Genomic DNA, 16685 nt, shown 5'->3' with positions numbered 1-16685 from the left:
GAATTGATTTGAACAGCCCTAAGTGGCTAATCATATCCAAACTTTGGAAGAAGCTTACTTCAAACAATTAAAATATCACTTTCTCTTTCAATCAGAAATATCAGGTTTCCTATTGTGAGAAATCCCTTGCTACCACTCCTAAGTCTTCCATTGAAAAGGTCAAATTGAAATTCTGGTTAGAAACATTTCTACAGAGAGTCCAAAGACCTAGAGTTTGATTTATACCCTGATACTGAGTTGTGATTACAGTTTTCATGTTAGGCAACCCAACTATGATTTTCCTTTTATGGCTTACAAAAAAAGTTTTAAAAGGGAAAAATAAAAGATGTGTGTGCTGTCAGTGCAAAATCAGATTAAGTATGGTTTTTCTTTTCCCTGGGACAGAAAAAAACAATGCCCAGCTCATAGTACACAGGAATGTGTCACAACAAATAATCAGAAGACAGGTTTCACCAAGCTAGTATTCCTCCTCATTCAGTGTGGTTTTTAAAAGCAGTATTATCACGATTATGCATATTCTCATTAACTAGGTACAGCAGAGCTACTTAAAGGGGAACTGATTTCTTGTGCCTCAGTAAAAGGGGAGTGTAGAAAACAATAATTAGACTGAATAAGGAATCTCAAAGGGCAAAAAAAAAAAAAAAAACTTTTGGAGTGAATAGAACAGAGAATTTAGAAAGCCAAAAAAAAATTTTTTTTTTTTTTTTTAAAAAAAAGCAAGTAATGTGATGGTAGAAACCCACACAATCTCCCCCCACCCCGCCTGCCACTTTGAGCCCTAATTGCTCAATCTGCAAGGACAGAAACCCACTCTAAATTGACCAGCATCGGGCTTCGGCAAGTCTTCTCTTCACTCTCCCTCCTGTTAAGACCGTTTCCAAAACCAATCAGCAAAGGACAAAGAATTCTTTACAGAGTGCAATTAGTGTTTTCCACGTCCACCTTCAAAAGCATGATGCTCTTCATGGGCTAAAGGACAGAAAAAAACAAAAAAGAAAAAAAGGAAAGAAAACTTTAAGCAAAGGATGGGCTAACCCTCCTCTAGGCATCTCATTCAGCTTCCCCAAATGCTGGCAAGAACTCAAATACCTTTTTTGCCAGTAACTGTTAGCTAAGGCGTGCATTTCCTGAGAAACGTAATAATGAAAATTAAAACAAGGAATAAACAAGCAATGGGCATGCTGCCTGTTTCTTCTTGCTTTGCCTAAGAGAATGAGTCATCCCGACAAGCTTGATGAAGAGAATATGTCAGGCTGCAAGCAAATGCTGCACGGGGAAATGCAACCCACAAAATGCATGGGGGGAGGGGGGCTAACGTTACCCAAGACAGAGCCATTCATAAGCCTATCTTTAGAAAGAAAATAAAACCAAAATAAAACAAAGCAAAGAACCACACAAGGGTGAGAGGGATTATATAATGTCTTCCCCCCACCACCTCTCAACCCCCTCCCTGGGGAAATAAAGTTTCATAACACTGATGGGTCTTTTATTTTTCCCAATCATGTTTTTCCCCCCAGTGGATTTTCAGCCCTATTGTCTGGCTTGCAAAATTGCTAGTCATAATTAGGGAGTCTAGAATAAAAAATTATGCTACCAAAAATATTTTCAAAGACTTAGAATGTTTTAAAGTGTAAAGTAGTAATGGGGGACCTATGAAATATATAAAACTTCCTCCAAGGCTAAAGGCCAAGTTTGAAAATCCACTTGCTGGACTTGGTGAACCATCATTGCGAATCAAAGTCTTATAAAGGGAAAGCGATTCAGGATCCTGAGCGCCTTGTCCCTCGTACCCCATGGCAGTGGATAGTGTCCTAGGAATGCACAGGTGGGCTGCCCATTTCACCTCTGAAGCCTCCCCCAATTCTCTACTTGTTATATAGAATAAATTCTTCAGACTACTGCTGAGGAGGAAAATGAAACTATTTTCCCTTCAGGATCATCTGGAATATTTTACCCCAACCTGCTCTTCGCTTGGATGAAACACTGGAGGGGAGCACTTTACAGCTCTCAGGGTCACCTGGGGTTGGCCAAATACCTAAGGGTGGCCTGAAACCTGAACTAATTTAATCAGACACTTCTCACAGCTATAACTTTACAAATATTTCACTTCGTGTTTTTGTTTTTTTCTTTTTAAGAAAGAAGTTTAGGGCAGACTCAAAAGAAAACGTGGTTTGGTCTGCAATAAAATATATTGTGCTTCCGGGTCAAGTAGAGAAGCCGCAGAACTAGTGATACTGGTCTTCCAATTATAAATCCAGAGATATAAACTATCCAAAGATTTTTATTACTTCTAGGTGTGAGGGACAGTCTGGAACACTCATAGTTGAAAGACTGATGTTGACGGGCTAAGGAGATAGTGGAACAGAAAATTCAAAAGTGGGAGCATCTGAACAGAGGGAATTCTGTCACCCTTTAGTTAGCCTTGGTAGAAAGGAAATATAGAATTACTCAAAGCCAGGAGTCAGCAAACTTTTTCTGGAAAGGGGAAGAGAATAAATATTTTAGTCTTTGTGGGCCATACAGTCTCTGTTCCAACTATTAACTCTGACATTGTAGCACTAAAGCAGCTATAGACAATATGAACACAAATGAGCACTGCTATATGCCAATAAAACTTTATTTATGGACATTGATATTCATATAATTTTCATGTGCCACAAAATATAGTTCCTCTTTTCATTTTTCCCAACCATTTAAAAATGTAAAAGCCATTCTCAGCTGCACCCACACAAAAACAGGCAAGGAGGGGAGAGGAAAGAAGGGGGTAGATTTGGTTTGAGGCTTGTAGTTTGCCAATCCTTGCTCTACATAATTTTCACATCAGAGAAGACCTTTGTCATTCACCTGCTCAGAAGAACTTAACAGAATTGGTGGTGGTGGGTAGAGGGGGTGTCTCTAGACATTGTTTCTCAGTCAAATAATCAATCTGTGTCCAAATCATATGTCACTTATCAATGGCATGATCCTCATCTACCTGCTGGAGGCCATGACCAAAAATGCTTAGATTCTTTCTACATGGAAAATCTACCATCACCTACCTCCTGTAAACTTGGGGACACTTACCAGGATTCTATTAACAAGACAGAGTAAAAGTATGATTTGGCCATTTCTAACTTAGCTCTCCCTGAAACTGCTCTTCATCATGTTATGAATGAGATTTCTGTCCAAATCTCATTTTTCCAAATCACTTCTGCAGCAAGTGGTGTATAAGAGTAAAGGACTGCCTGCTTTATAAAATAAAGAGAATTGCTTTTTTTCCAATTCCAATTTTTATTTGAATAATCTTTGAGTTTTTAAATGTTAATTTATGCCATTTAAAGAACAGATTTCTGCTGAGACCCCAAGCCAGTTCTGCATTACTCACAAGGTCTACAATGGCGTCTACCTTTAGGGTGTCTGTTCAGCTTGATTCAGCTGGCCAAGTTGCGACTTTCTTTGCCTTTGTTTGGCTGTTTTCTCTCCCAGCCATCAGAACAGCTAAGCAGTGAAGTGTCTAGTCAGTCTTACCTGATTATTGCCATGGCCCTAAAAACTAGCCTAACCACTCTGTGGTCTATTTTTCTACTAAAACACTTAACATTGTGTTGAACCTGCTGCTAACCAATGTGTTACCTGGAGATTTAACCATAGAATTTTGAAGTAGAAGGAACCTTGGAGATCATCTAAGACCAACCTCCTCGATACTCAGATGAGAGAGTAAAATAAAGAGAAACTGCAACTTCCTCAAGGTCACACTGTTGAAGTGGGACAAAAATCCAGAGTGCCTGACTTAATGACTCCAAATTGCTTTTACCCTCTTTGGAGTCAAGCATGGAGCCGATTCAGAAGTGGTAAAGAATGTTTTAGCCCCATTCATAAATGGCAGTGAAACACATGTCCTTCTGTAGAGTTTCTGTTAGGTAGTTTTGTGGGTTAGAAAAAAGGAAAAGAAAAACCCCTCAGTGACCTTTCAATTAACATTTGGGATGAAAATATAATTAATGTATCCCTAAAGAATCAAAATGGCATCAACAAATTTTCAATGTCCACTCTACACAGCCAATAAGCAACTTCTGCAGTGCTTTTGCTTTTATTTAAACTCTGATTTAAAATTCAGAAGATCAGCACCTCCTAAATGGCTGCAAAATCAGACCAGTCTCACGGCTTAAAACCTAAATCATCTGGCCTGTGATTGTATGATTCCTTACAGGGAGGCCTTAGTTTTAATATCTTCTATCATGCTAGGACAAGCACAAAACAAAACTTGTTTTTTTATCCGTTAGGCAAAGAGTTGGGGAAAGTGAAACAATAATGAAGTGTATTTCAGCAATTCTAAGATGCATGCTCCCCCACCCCCCACTTGAAAACTTCTGGAATAGTTCTCTTAGTTTAATTGGCAGCCTTTTATATTTCTTTCTTAGTAGTACCAAAATAATGGGGCATCTTATCATCAAGGGCATCTTAGATTCAATGAAATACAGAGGTTAAAAAAATTATTTATTGACTCAACAGTTTTGAATATAGGAAATTTATCATGTATGTGTAAGGTTGTCATTCCTTTTCTCTAACTCATTGTTAAAAGTGTAACCCATAGCTTGATCTACTAAACATTGGTTTAATGGCACTAAGATGTTTTCATTATGAAAAAAGATGACTTTTTCAAAAGAGCACACAAAAGCAATGAACATGAATCATGATGGAAACAAAGGGTCCACACACCTATTCATACTGTTAACATTTCACCACTGTGCATGAATTCTCTTTTGGTTCTGTGTCACAGTCATCCATAATGAGGAAGTATTAGCATTTCAGTAGAACATTCAATCATACCTGCGCTCAGAATAAGTTTCCTCCACAAATACAGATGTTATACATTCTAAATTCCTGTTTATGAAGGGATGATTGAACATCTACCTGCCAGCTCATATAATGACATTTTTGTTGTTGTTTCCAAAAGAATGTATTTGTTTCTGAGCATGACAAATTTAAGTTCAGGTTTAAATTTTTTGAAATAACGAATACAATATGTATTTCCTCTTTTGATCCATGCAGTTAGGCAAGAATAAAAGCTCATTTCAATTTCTGAGAATAAAGTTTTTTTTTTTAAACACTTATATGTATTTTATTAAATTATTTTCTGAAGTATAGAGTTTCAGGTGATTCTGACTTCACCTCATTTGCAACATAGTTTCTATCTTTAAAAATATGACAGAATAAGCTAGAAAGTAATAATTGAAAATGAAGCACTTACGTTTATAAAATACTGCTTTAAAAGATATGTGGGGCAGAAGTTCATAGATCTTTTCTAAAACAGTTGCTTCACCGACTAAAGAGGCATTTACATTCCAGACTTGGACGACATCTTCTCGGTCCCGAACACTGACACTGACTCCTATCACTTCGTCATCTGAGGGGAAGATGGAAAAAAAACCAAATAAGTGATAATTTCAAGTCAGTCTGACTGTTTTTAAGCACCTAATCATTTTATCTGTGAGTTATGGATAAGATGGAAAAAAGAAGGCACAAGAGAACTTGTAACAAACCATTGTTTCTACAGGGAATCATCGGAAAAAAGCGTGTTAGTGCACTAAAGCTGTAGCAGTCACATCACATTTATCCAGGGACTTAGATAAACAAAGTGTTCCAGCCAAACACATTTTTCAGATAAGTAATTTACCCTTTTTAATGTTACCAAAGCTTTTTTACTATTTCTTACTCTGTTTAGATGAGATTTTTTCCTAAAACGGGTTGCATAATTCCCTGCTCTCTGAAAGTCAAGTGAACTCAGATGAACTTTTCCTCGATGCCTTGCTGTCTTTGTTATAAACAGCAAGAATTTCTCCTGACTTCCTGCCAAGCTTTCAGACACCTTGGGGTGGTAAGTACTATTTGCCCCAACACTTACTGGACCTAGACTGTGCATCCCCAGTTGCTCATGTGCTTTTTGCGGTTTGCTTGTCTGCTTCTTTCCTATTGATTCTTCCTGCTCTCTGGTGCTTTCCTCTAGCAATCCTGCTTATGGTTTGGGGCAGACTAGAGAATCAGTGACCATCTGTTAGAACTGTGTATAGAGGGCCGGGCCTGTGGCGCACTCAGGAGAGTGCGGCCCTGGGAGTGCAGCGACGCTCCCACCGCAGGTTTGGATCCTATATAGGAATGGCCGGTGCGCTCACTGGCTGAGCACAGTGTGGGCGACACCACACCAAGGGTTGCAATCCCCTTACCGGTCACGAAAAAGAAAAAAAAAAAAAAAAAGAACTGTGTATAGAATAAGAGTAAATATCTTCTGAGTATGACTCTGTGATTACAGTACTTCAGTGAATGCACGTGAAGGCAATTATCTACACTGATTAATGTTGGCATTTTTTTTAAAAAACAAAACTCCAGATTTGGGACTGCCTTGTGTATATATGAGAATAGTGGTAGATACTAAGGTTTTGTTGCACTGTTACATCCTCCCTTGCAGTTGCTTTGTTTACGCTAATGTGCAGTGAAATGATAGGAATACAGATTTTTTACTTCCAGTTTTACCTGTTCAAGGCACATTAATGAAATAGGATCAGCTCTCTGTACTTGCATTCTTAGCAACAGTAAGTAATATGTGAAAAATAAGCATTATCAAAATTAGAAAAATTTTTTTTTTCCTTTTCGTCTTTTTTCGTGACCGGCAACGGATCGCAACCCTCAGTGTCGCGCCCGTACCGGACCAGGACCGGCTACGGGATTGCAACCCTCGGTGTTGCTCCCGCACCTCGCTCAGCCAGTGAGCCGCCGGTCTGTATGTGGGATCCGAACCCTTGGCGGGAGCGCCACCGCGCTTCCCAAGCGGCGCACTGTAGCAGTGCGCCACCGGGCCGGCCAAAATTAGAAAATTTTGCCTTAGTTAATATGCTTTCTCTAATTTGCTAGCCTCTGTAAATCTAAATATTCATGCCATCAGTTTTTCCAATTGTCTTCTAAAGTTAAAACATTTTAGTATTAGGATATAATTTTAATAAGGACACATCTACTTTACTAAAATAAATCATCTTCAGTAAAACAATTCCTTTTTTTCCTCCATGCTTCCCTTCCCTCCCTCTCTTCTTTTCTTTTTAAATGAATTTGATCCTGGCTAAATTTTTATAACTTGACACTAAATGACTCCATTTATATAAGTGTTCAAAAACAGACGATATTATCCTATGGTGTTAGAAGTTAGGCTAGTGGCCATTTTCAAAGGAAGGGAAGATGACAGGGGTTCTAGGGAGTCGATGATATCCTGCTCCTTGATCTGGATGCTAGTTACAGGGATAGACTTAATTTGTGAATATTTGTCAAGTTATATACATATAACGTGTGTACTTTGTGTATATATGTCACATTTATACCAAAAGATATTTTTAAGGGCCGGCCCGGTGGCGCACTGCTACAGTGCGCTGCTTGGGAAGCGCGGCGGCGCTCCCGCCGAGGGTTCGGATCCCACATACAGACCGGCCGCTCACTGGCTGAGCGAGGGGCGGGTGCAATGCCGAGGGTTGCGATCCCGTTGCCGGTCCCCGGTCCGATACGGGCGCAACACTGAGGGTTGCGATCCGTTGCCGGTCACGAAAAAAGACAAAAAGGGAAAAAAAAAAAAAAAGATATTTTTAAAAAAAGCACCCGATTATGACCATCCACAGAAATTTATTAACCCATCAAGAAAAGATTTTTTTAGGTACAGGTTTCTTATTTTTTAATTTACATTTTAAAATTCTACTTGCTAGAGCACAATTTTAAACTTTTTGTGAAAATTAAAATAATCAAATAAAGGAGGCTTTGAAGTTTACCACTTTCAAGAATGGTCATGAAGTTACTAGATCAGTCTCTTGGGGAAATGTTAGTGTTTCCCAGTTTTTCGGTATTGCCCATTTTTACAGTATTGGCCAGAGAGTGATATAATTAATGAATGTTGAATACGGTGAACTGTCAATATTTCAGTTTGGCTCGGCTTTTGGAAATTAGGCATAGTTACTAACACAGCACCTTCACAAATGACATGGTAAAAAGGCTGCAAGTCTTATGCAAAGCCAGATCCGTCAGCAAACATGTAATATTTATAAGTAGAATCAACCTGCAAAACCTTGAAATTTTAGGGTACTGGCAGCATAAGACATTAGAGTGGAGGAGCTACTATTTAAAGATGATGGAAGTGAGGCCCAGAGAGATTAGCTGACTTATGTAAGGTGGCAGAGCTAGTTAATGGAAAAGCTAATGGTTAACAGTTAACGGTGCTCTAATTTCATAAGTCAGCCACAAAACAACTGGTCTTCTTTACTTAATACTGGCTATTTATTATTACATAGACTATTTCTCCTGGTTCTAGAAACAAATAACTCCTACAGAAAACTTTCTCTCCCAGGGATGTATGTGTTTATAATTATACACAGGATATATTTTTGGCTGCATATTATCAAGTTGCTAACTACTCCCTCTTAAAACAGAGGGAATCTGTACTTTCAAGACAATTTTATCTGAACCCAAGCTTTGTCTTAAGCAAATAAAAAGTAGTGTAAGAAAGAAGTAAGCAAAACAAAAATGGAATTATTGAAACTGCTAGTGAGATGAATTTGAAACTTGCCATGGGACTGGCAGGACCTACAGGGGCTCTCAAAGACAGAACTGTCAAGATGTTTGGGCCAACTGATCAATACCAATTAGCTTAAAAAAAAAAAAAAAAGAAGCAGCATTCCAGAGACTGCATAACACTGACACACACACACACACCCGCCCCCAATACACACACCACGTATCTTTGGCTTTGTATACTGATCAGCACATGAATGTGAGTAAAAATACCTCAAAGCCAGGGACAGAGCCAACTAAATAATTAAAGGAAACAATCTTTTTAATTTTTACAGAACTGAAGATGTCTTTTTTCATCAGCCATATTGGGAAACCTCCTAATTTACAGAGCATCACGTAGAATACTCAGAATGAGTTTGCCTCGAAGCATTCAGAGGGAACTATCTGAGAAGAAATCAAAACTTTAATCAAGCAATTAAATTCTCTTCTTTGAGTGGTTTCATGATAAACACAAACAAAACAAAAAGTGCTCACAGAGGCTCTCAGAAACTCACTTGGTCTTTAAAAATGGTCTCCAAAGGAAAGTCCTCAAGACCTCATGTTTTATCCTCAGCTGTGGAATCATGGGTAATTATGGTGAGTACATCCCTGACTATCTGCTCCAGTCCTCTTTGAGCAGGGGACCAAGCGAGAAACAAGAGGAAGGAGGAAGGGACAGAAGGGATTGTGTCTGCCTACTACAGACTTCCCTGGACAGCAAAGGTGCATTCCTCTTCTGGAAGAATTGGAAGAAGGAAACCTACAAACTGTGCCAAAAATCCAACTGATATCAAATTTATCTTATCTTTCTTCCTATTTAATTTGGACAGATGGTAGTGAATACTACTAAGTTGAGCTATGAGGGAAAAATATATATGCACATATACATACATAAATATAGCATATAGGTATGGAAATATTCACACGTACATATACACACATACCTAACACTAAACCTCACCATCACATGAAAAAGTCTCACTAACTTCATAGTTACATACTAAACAACTTCAAAACATGTAAAAAGTCAAACACATAAAAAACAAACTTCTGCAAGTCACAAGCATGAGCCAAGCACGCATGAGGCGTGGACGACTGGAGCCATGGGCTTCTTTACCTGTGGCGGCACAATCTGTGAACTGTTCCCCAATAGTTGCTAACAACAGCTCTTTCCAAACTGTGGACTGATGTGGGAAAAGAATAAAAAACAAAAACAAACAAAACACATATATATTTTTAGACAATTATCTTCAGGAACCAAACCAGTTACATTTCTTCAACTTCACATGCACTTTTAGTCCCATATTTGCAGCATGCAGACATCTTCAAATCATAGAGGTAAACGTTTACAATAGTGACATATACTGTATTGGTTTACAAATAACTTGACACAGATAACAAGTGATCCAGTTCTTAGGAAAGCTAATCTCTAGTGAAACCTCCGATGAAGCTCCGAAGAATGGAGAGAACGCAGTCACATGACTCACACTGTTGTGGTTTCTTTACCTCTCACTGATTCAAACTGAATCAACTGATTATATTTGAATGCTATAGTAAAATCCTTGTCCTTAAAACCTTTTCCTCTGTTTTCTTGCAGCTTTTAAGGTACTTCAAAAGTTACACAAGGAAAGAACACTTAAGTAAATTTCTTGTTTATTGAATACTAGAGACTTGCAAAATTCCATTCACTTGAATCAGACTGTTTATGTTACGTGATAGAACTTAATGTATGAATGTATGCAATTCCCCTGGAAAAATGACTACCTGCTCTGGTCTACCTCCCACCAGTGAGAAACAAGGTTCCTTCTGCTCAAGATCTACTAACACCATCCAGTACATAGCCAGAATCCACTCATAGGTTCTGGAGACCTGAAAGTACACCCAGTTGTTCCTCTTGAAAAATTCGTGATCCCATTTATCTTCCTTGCCATGGTTCCCAGGCTCCCAAGTCTCCCGGAACTGGGTTTGAATCCCGTGAGGCTGCTTACTACCAACGACCCAGGTAGGTTATCAACCACTCTGAGCATCAGTTTCTATAGGCAAACAAAGGAATAATAATAGGGCTGACCTCCCAGGGCTGTTTTGAGTATGAAATGAGTCAGTGATGCATTCAAAGGGCTTAGCACAGTGATTGCAACGAAAGGGCTCAACATTTAAGATCCGTCCCATAAATAGCTGCATGTTTGCCATATTGAGCTGCTGGGTGCTCAATACATATTAACTATAATAAGGTGTTTATTACTATGTTCTAATGAGCTTAAAGCAGGCTGGATAAATGTTTTATAAAGGCAATGGCAGCTAACCAGAGAACTGAAAAGGGACCTTTCCTCCTCCGGGGGGTTGTTCTTTTTTCTTTCTTAGACCTTCCCTTCTGTTCTGCTAGTGTCCCACTTAGAAATCACTGCTTCCATTTTCTCTCTGCCCAACTGTGGTCTTTTACACTGTTAGTGATGAAGTTGAGGGTGGGAAGAGGAAGTTAGAGGAAGGGAGACTTCACTCCCCTGATGTAAATTCAAGATGGCCCACCAGACTCCCACCACTTGACACTTAAGAGAAGGCTGGACTGCTTGGGATGAAGACACTATTATTTGTAACCAAATGGCCAAGTGAGATAATAAGTAGAGAAAGGACAAAACTGACTCTCAGCCACTTTCCAGGAAACACTGACATCATGATTACTTCTACTAGAATTCAAAGTCTAGTGTGAGTAAATAAAGAACATGAAAAGGCAAAAGAAGTTCATAGAAATTTTTTTTAAAAAACAACTTTCCATTCTCTTATTCTCCTATAGTCTCCATTCTCTCTATTTTAGGAGGCTGAAGGGGCTTCATATGCCTCTCCTGATTTGTTATTTGCTCCCCTGACATTGTTTCTGGATGCTAAATAACAGTCAAATCTTGGAGCTACCCATGTTGACTAAGAGAGTGCACCTATGACAAATAAATGCTATCTTTAGGTATGTGCTCATAGAGAAATGACTCCAGCTTAAGAATATGGGTCTCTACACATTTCAACTCTTTGAGATTATCCACATGAAAGAAATTATGAAAAGGTGAGACTGAGTACCATTTGCCTTTTGTCCATTTTAAAAGAAGATTTTTGGTTTCCCAGGGCTTAAGATCATCGATTTTATGTTCATGTTCATTTTCAGTCACTATTGATGAATCGGAACCTACTCCTGGGAAATCTGGGTTTCTGAGGCTTAACCCCTGCAAACCAGCATCCCACCAGGTCTTTACCCAACCAGGTTCTCGTCGGCCCCAGAGGGAGGCTGGGCATAGCTTCTCATGAAACCCCAAGGAACAGTGAGATGCTAAACCTCCCTGTGCCACAGTCCTTCTCAGAAGTGCTTCTGCCCCCAGTGGAGGAGGGATGGGCCTTTGGTGGGCAGAATCCTGCTTCCCACTATGCAGAACCAACTTCCATGTGTTAGTTATGGCAGGCAAAGAGATGACCTCTATTAAGCTTATCTTTCAAGTGTATAGGCATTTAGCTCCTGCAGACTCCAAGATACAGTCACACTGTTCCACCATTTCTACAGAGAAGCACAATAAGACATTTTTAAGGTGACAGTGAAAGCCCCAAAATCACCAGTGCCAGAGCAGAATTTCTCACCCCCAGGCCTGTCCAGAGACTCCCAGTCAGGCTGTCTCAAAAGCACAAAGCGCTCATCACATGCAGTCAACAGCAACCCCAGCTTAGCCAGCTCTGGAAAAGGATCAAAGCAAACCTACCGTGCTGTCCTTGGGAACTTTCATTTTCCATACGCCACCCTTTGCATTACTCTCTTCTTCCCTGGATCAAAGACCAAGGTTTAAAGGGTTAGGTAGTTCTATGTACATTCAGATTAAGTATTTCTACATACATTTCCTTTAACAATAGATGGCCTTAAAAATAAAACCAATTGGTCATTTTTCAATAAACTCTCCCACAGTCCTTTTACTGGAAACAGAAGCAGATGAAAGAAAAAGGAAGGAGATAGGGATGGGGAGGGAAGAAAGTAGAATTTGGGCCGCTACAAGGGCAGGGAGGGTGGAGGACACCAGGTCCTCATCCTCAACAGGGCGGTGCTGAGAGGCTCCCTAGGGGAAGAACAAGTAATGTACCTGCTTCACCTGTGAAGGCCTTTACACGTCAATATCATGTCCATGACACTGTCTCATTTGATTTTCACATCAATCTTGTGTTGTAGGCCTTATAGGTGTCCTTGCTGTGTTTCTCTGTTAAATATCTGCTCTCTCTCTGGTAAGAGCACCCCAGTTTCACTTTAAGGAGCCACCTGTCCCCTACACTTACGTCAGACCCACTCAGCGCTGATTCCAGATCCTGGCTTGGAAGGTGGGCTTAGGACTCAGGTGTGCCTGTGAAAACACTGCTTCCTCCTTGTCTTTGTGATTAGCGAGGGATGGAAAGGTGGTCCACAGTTGGCCAATGAGAGCCGGCTCTGAGATTTCATTGGCGCTAGTGAATGCTGACATTGATAAACTTGCAGGGTGTAAGATCAGAGCTTATGAAGGCCATTTTGCCACCACAGATGAGAGAAAATTAAGCTTGAAATTAAACCAATGCAAAGGAAAGCCTAGAAAACCTGATGGAGGGTATCAGATTCCTGATCACATTTGAACACCCAGATCTGCCAGAAATCAGTCCTACCAGTGGACTTCTCAGTTACAGATTCCAAAAAATTCCATTTTTTTTTTTTTTGCCCAAATTAGGTTTCTGTCACTTGCTACTGAATGAGCTGAGATACATTCCATTTTATTAATGAGTAAATAACTCAAAAATGTTGAATGACATGATATAAGGTAATTGTGACTCCAACCAGGGCAAACTAATTTACTGTCCCCCACCCTTATCACTATACCAAGCTATTAAAGAAGGATACTTCCCCCTAGACTCTGGGCCATGATTAGTTAGTATCACAGACTTTCTATGTGGTCCACAGGAGAGACATGTCTCAGGTGATATGATTGCTCATGAAGTGCACGACCATTTCCCTCCCATCTTGACCTCAGATTACACATTAGACACTTACCAAAGTGGTCGCCTCTCTCCTCTCATTAAATGATAACTACATCTCAAAGGCAGGCTAGTCACAGGAGGGATGTTATTGTATACACTCCAGAATATCTTTAAAAGAAAAACAGTTTGTTTAATACACCTAGTACTGAGTTACTAGTATGCTACTAGATTATAAAATTAATGCATTGAGGAAAAAATTTGATTCTCATTAAGTTCCGTTTGTTCAAAATAGATTTTTCTGTTATCTCTTCTAATTTTCTCCTAGAAAATGTAACATAACATTAAAGAATGTTCCTTGCTGAAGTTGGGCCAAGTTCTGTGCTTTAAGAAAATATGGTTATTAAGCAAACATTCCTATGTGACATGTCTGCACAAAACAGGATACGATCTTGCTAATAATTTCTCTGACAGGTAGCTGGTATCTAATAAAGCCTTTAGTACTGAATATGTGTGCTGAGCCATATTTCTGTATCTCCTTTCCATACTTCCTCTTTCTAAGCCTGGAAGGAGTCTGTGATGCTTTGGCTTGGGGGCTGGAGGTGTACAGCAGAGAGCAGAAAGGAGTCATCTTAGGTGCTCTGTCCTCCTCCCTTTCCTCCCCTAGAGGGAACAGGGAGCAACTCAAGTGCTGAAACCACAAGCTGCCCAAGATACAGGGTGCATGGACTGCATGTTTGTGACCTCCCAAAACTCACATGTTGAAACCCTAACCCCCAATGGGATAGTAATAGGAGGTGGGGACTTTGGGAGGTGATTAGGTCATGAAAGTAGAGCCCCCATGATGGGATCTGTGTCCTTGTAAGAGGAAGAGAGCCAGTCCTCTCTCCGCCATGTGAGGATACAAGCAGAAGATGGCCATAAACCAGGAAGAGGGCCCTTACCAGAACCTGACCATGCTGGCACCCTGATCTTGGACTTTTGGCCTCCAGAACTGTGGGAAGTTTCAGAAATAATTTATAAATTTTAAATCGCACGCCCTTCTGAGTAACATAATGAAATCTCACACTGTCCCACTCCATCCTGCTTAGGATGTGAATCATCCCTCTGTCTCGCATGTCCACACTATACAATACCCAGCTGTTAGTCACTTAGCTCTCTCAGTGATCGCAGTGACTATGGCAGTATTGCGGTGCTGGTGTTCAAGTCACCCTTATTTTACTTTATAATGGCCCCAAAGCACAAGAATAGTGATGCTGGTATATTGTTACAATTGTTCTTTTTTATTATTATTGTTTTTCATCTCCTACTGTGCCTAATTTATAAACATATGTAGGTGTGTATAGGGAAAAACATAGTATATATAAGGTCTGATTCTATCTGCAGTTTCAGGTATCCACTGGGAGTCTTGGAACGTATCCCCTGAGGATGCGGGGGACTACTGTAGTAGAAACTAAAAGTAATGGCAAGAACAAGTGATACTTACTGAGCTATTCTGTGTGCCAGGCTTTCTTCTATGACCTTTTACATGTTTATGTAATTTATCCTAATGATAACCTAACGAGAAGGTATGATTATTACCCTTGTTTTACAGATAAGGAAACTGAGGCACAGAGACTATCCTGCCCAAGTGTCACTGTTTCGTTTGACCATTAGGATTAGGATGAGGGTTGCAGCTACAAAGAAGAAAATGCTTCCCAGTTTTTTGGAGTGGGTTGCAGACTTACTGTGCTGTGAATTCTATGCACAGAACGACTATGCAAATGAGCAATATTGTTGAGACTGTTGAGTGGTGAGGTAAGTACAGGGTGATCATCTGGGTCTCCTAGCGGATCTGAGGAAAACCTTACAAGTAACAGGGCAATTAGAAAGATGAATCCTAGGGCCTCATGAGTTGCACTGCAAGTGTGGAATGGAATTTTTTCTATGTTGAATGATAATCCTTATAGGTTGTTCAAGCCTGTTTGTGTAAATAAGGCTGAATTGATTGCAAAGGTGGCAATGATAAACTGTACCATATAACTGAAAGGAAAACTATGTGATGGTAGATCAATTGAAAACGCACTTGATTCCTTCTACTGAAATGGTGCAAGTAGAAGGAGCAGCTGAAAGTAGATTTGTAGTCACGGGAGCACTTCAAACAGGTATCTGTCCTTACGGGGGTACCTACCCTACAAATGCTTTGCTATTAGTGCAAATAATAAGATTACTCCATTATCTCAGTTTCTGTCTGTGGAGTGAATGTGAATTAGAAGAGCTAAAATCTGAACCCAGGCAAATTGATTCCAAACCCCGCATTCTTAATGATTATTTTCTTTGAAGATATTACTACATATTTTAGGCACAGATTTCTCCAATCTTGGAAACCATGGACCAGGTCATGGAGTCACAGAGAGAGGGACACCTGCTGATGATGTTTTCCCACCAGTGAGATGTCCATAACTCTGTCAAGTCCTGTGGTTGTTTAACTCCAGTCTGAGATCCCTGCTAGGATGTGACAATGGCCTCTGTAGAATTTATGGGCAAAATGATGCTAAAATGAAAACAGTGCCTAAGGTAAAACTAAGAGGAGTTTGGTGCTGGCAAACTTCAAGTTCCCTAAAAGACATTCCAAACAAAAGGTTCTGCCCTCCCACCCTTGCCAAAGTTCTTGAGTCCTGACTTTTTACCTAGTGTTTGAAGCTCTTTAAAAAAATACAACAAAAATATGCTCCCATCCCAAAGATAAGAAAAACACTCCAAGCACTATAGCTTTTAGCAGCTTCTCTTGGAAACAAAAACAGACAACTGATTTTGTGTTGGCAAATCTGACAGGAAAAGGTTACAGCCCAAGAGGATACAGTGACAGACTTAACATATTCATTAAGGCACAAATTTGCACATTTCTGCAGGAATGCAAAATGGAAACAAAATATCCAGTGACATCAATGAAAAGAGCCACATTTAAAAAGTACTTGACACTAAACTGGTCTGTTTCCTTCTTGCAAACCTCACCTAATAAGTAAAACATTTGTTGAGTATGTTTGATGGTGACTCTCACCTTCCCCTGCCAAAGTGACAGGGCATTTACAGTGGAAGCTTGATCACTCATTATATTCTCTGGAACACTTTTAAAAAAAATTTGAAACACCTAAATTTTACTACCGATAAAACTCTACAAATAGATT

The 16685-nt window shown here is 39.7% G+C and overlaps 1 protein-coding gene across 1 annotated transcript in view; it reads right to left on the bottom strand.

Moving 5' to 3' along the window:
* Positions 1-509: 509 nt before the first annotated feature.
* EIF4E3 (eukaryotic translation initiation factor 4E family member 3) overlaps positions 510-16685 on the bottom strand; it is a 40503-nt gene continuing 24327 nt past the window's right edge. The window contains exons 3-7 of the mRNA XM_008571791.1: positions 13595-13689; positions 12294-12354; positions 9677-9743; positions 5231-5386; positions 510-969 (exon numbers count right to left, since the gene is read on the bottom strand). Coding sequence (XP_008570013.1) covers positions 923-969; positions 5231-5386; positions 9677-9743; positions 12294-12354; positions 13595-13620 — 357 coding nt within the window. The 5' untranslated portion in view covers positions 13621-13689 and the 3' untranslated portion in view covers positions 510-922. The remainder of the gene's footprint in view (positions 970-5230; positions 5387-9676; positions 9744-12293; positions 12355-13594; positions 13690-16685) is intronic.

Source organism: Galeopterus variegatus, unplaced genomic scaffold (genome assembly GCF_000696425.1).
Source record: "Galeopterus variegatus unplaced genomic scaffold, G_variegatus-3.0.2 Scaffold44, whole genome shotgun sequence".
Taxonomy (NCBI): domain Eukaryota; kingdom Metazoa; phylum Chordata; class Mammalia; order Dermoptera; family Cynocephalidae; genus Galeopterus; species Galeopterus variegatus.
This window is presented reverse-complemented; position numbering and strand designations above follow the sequence as displayed.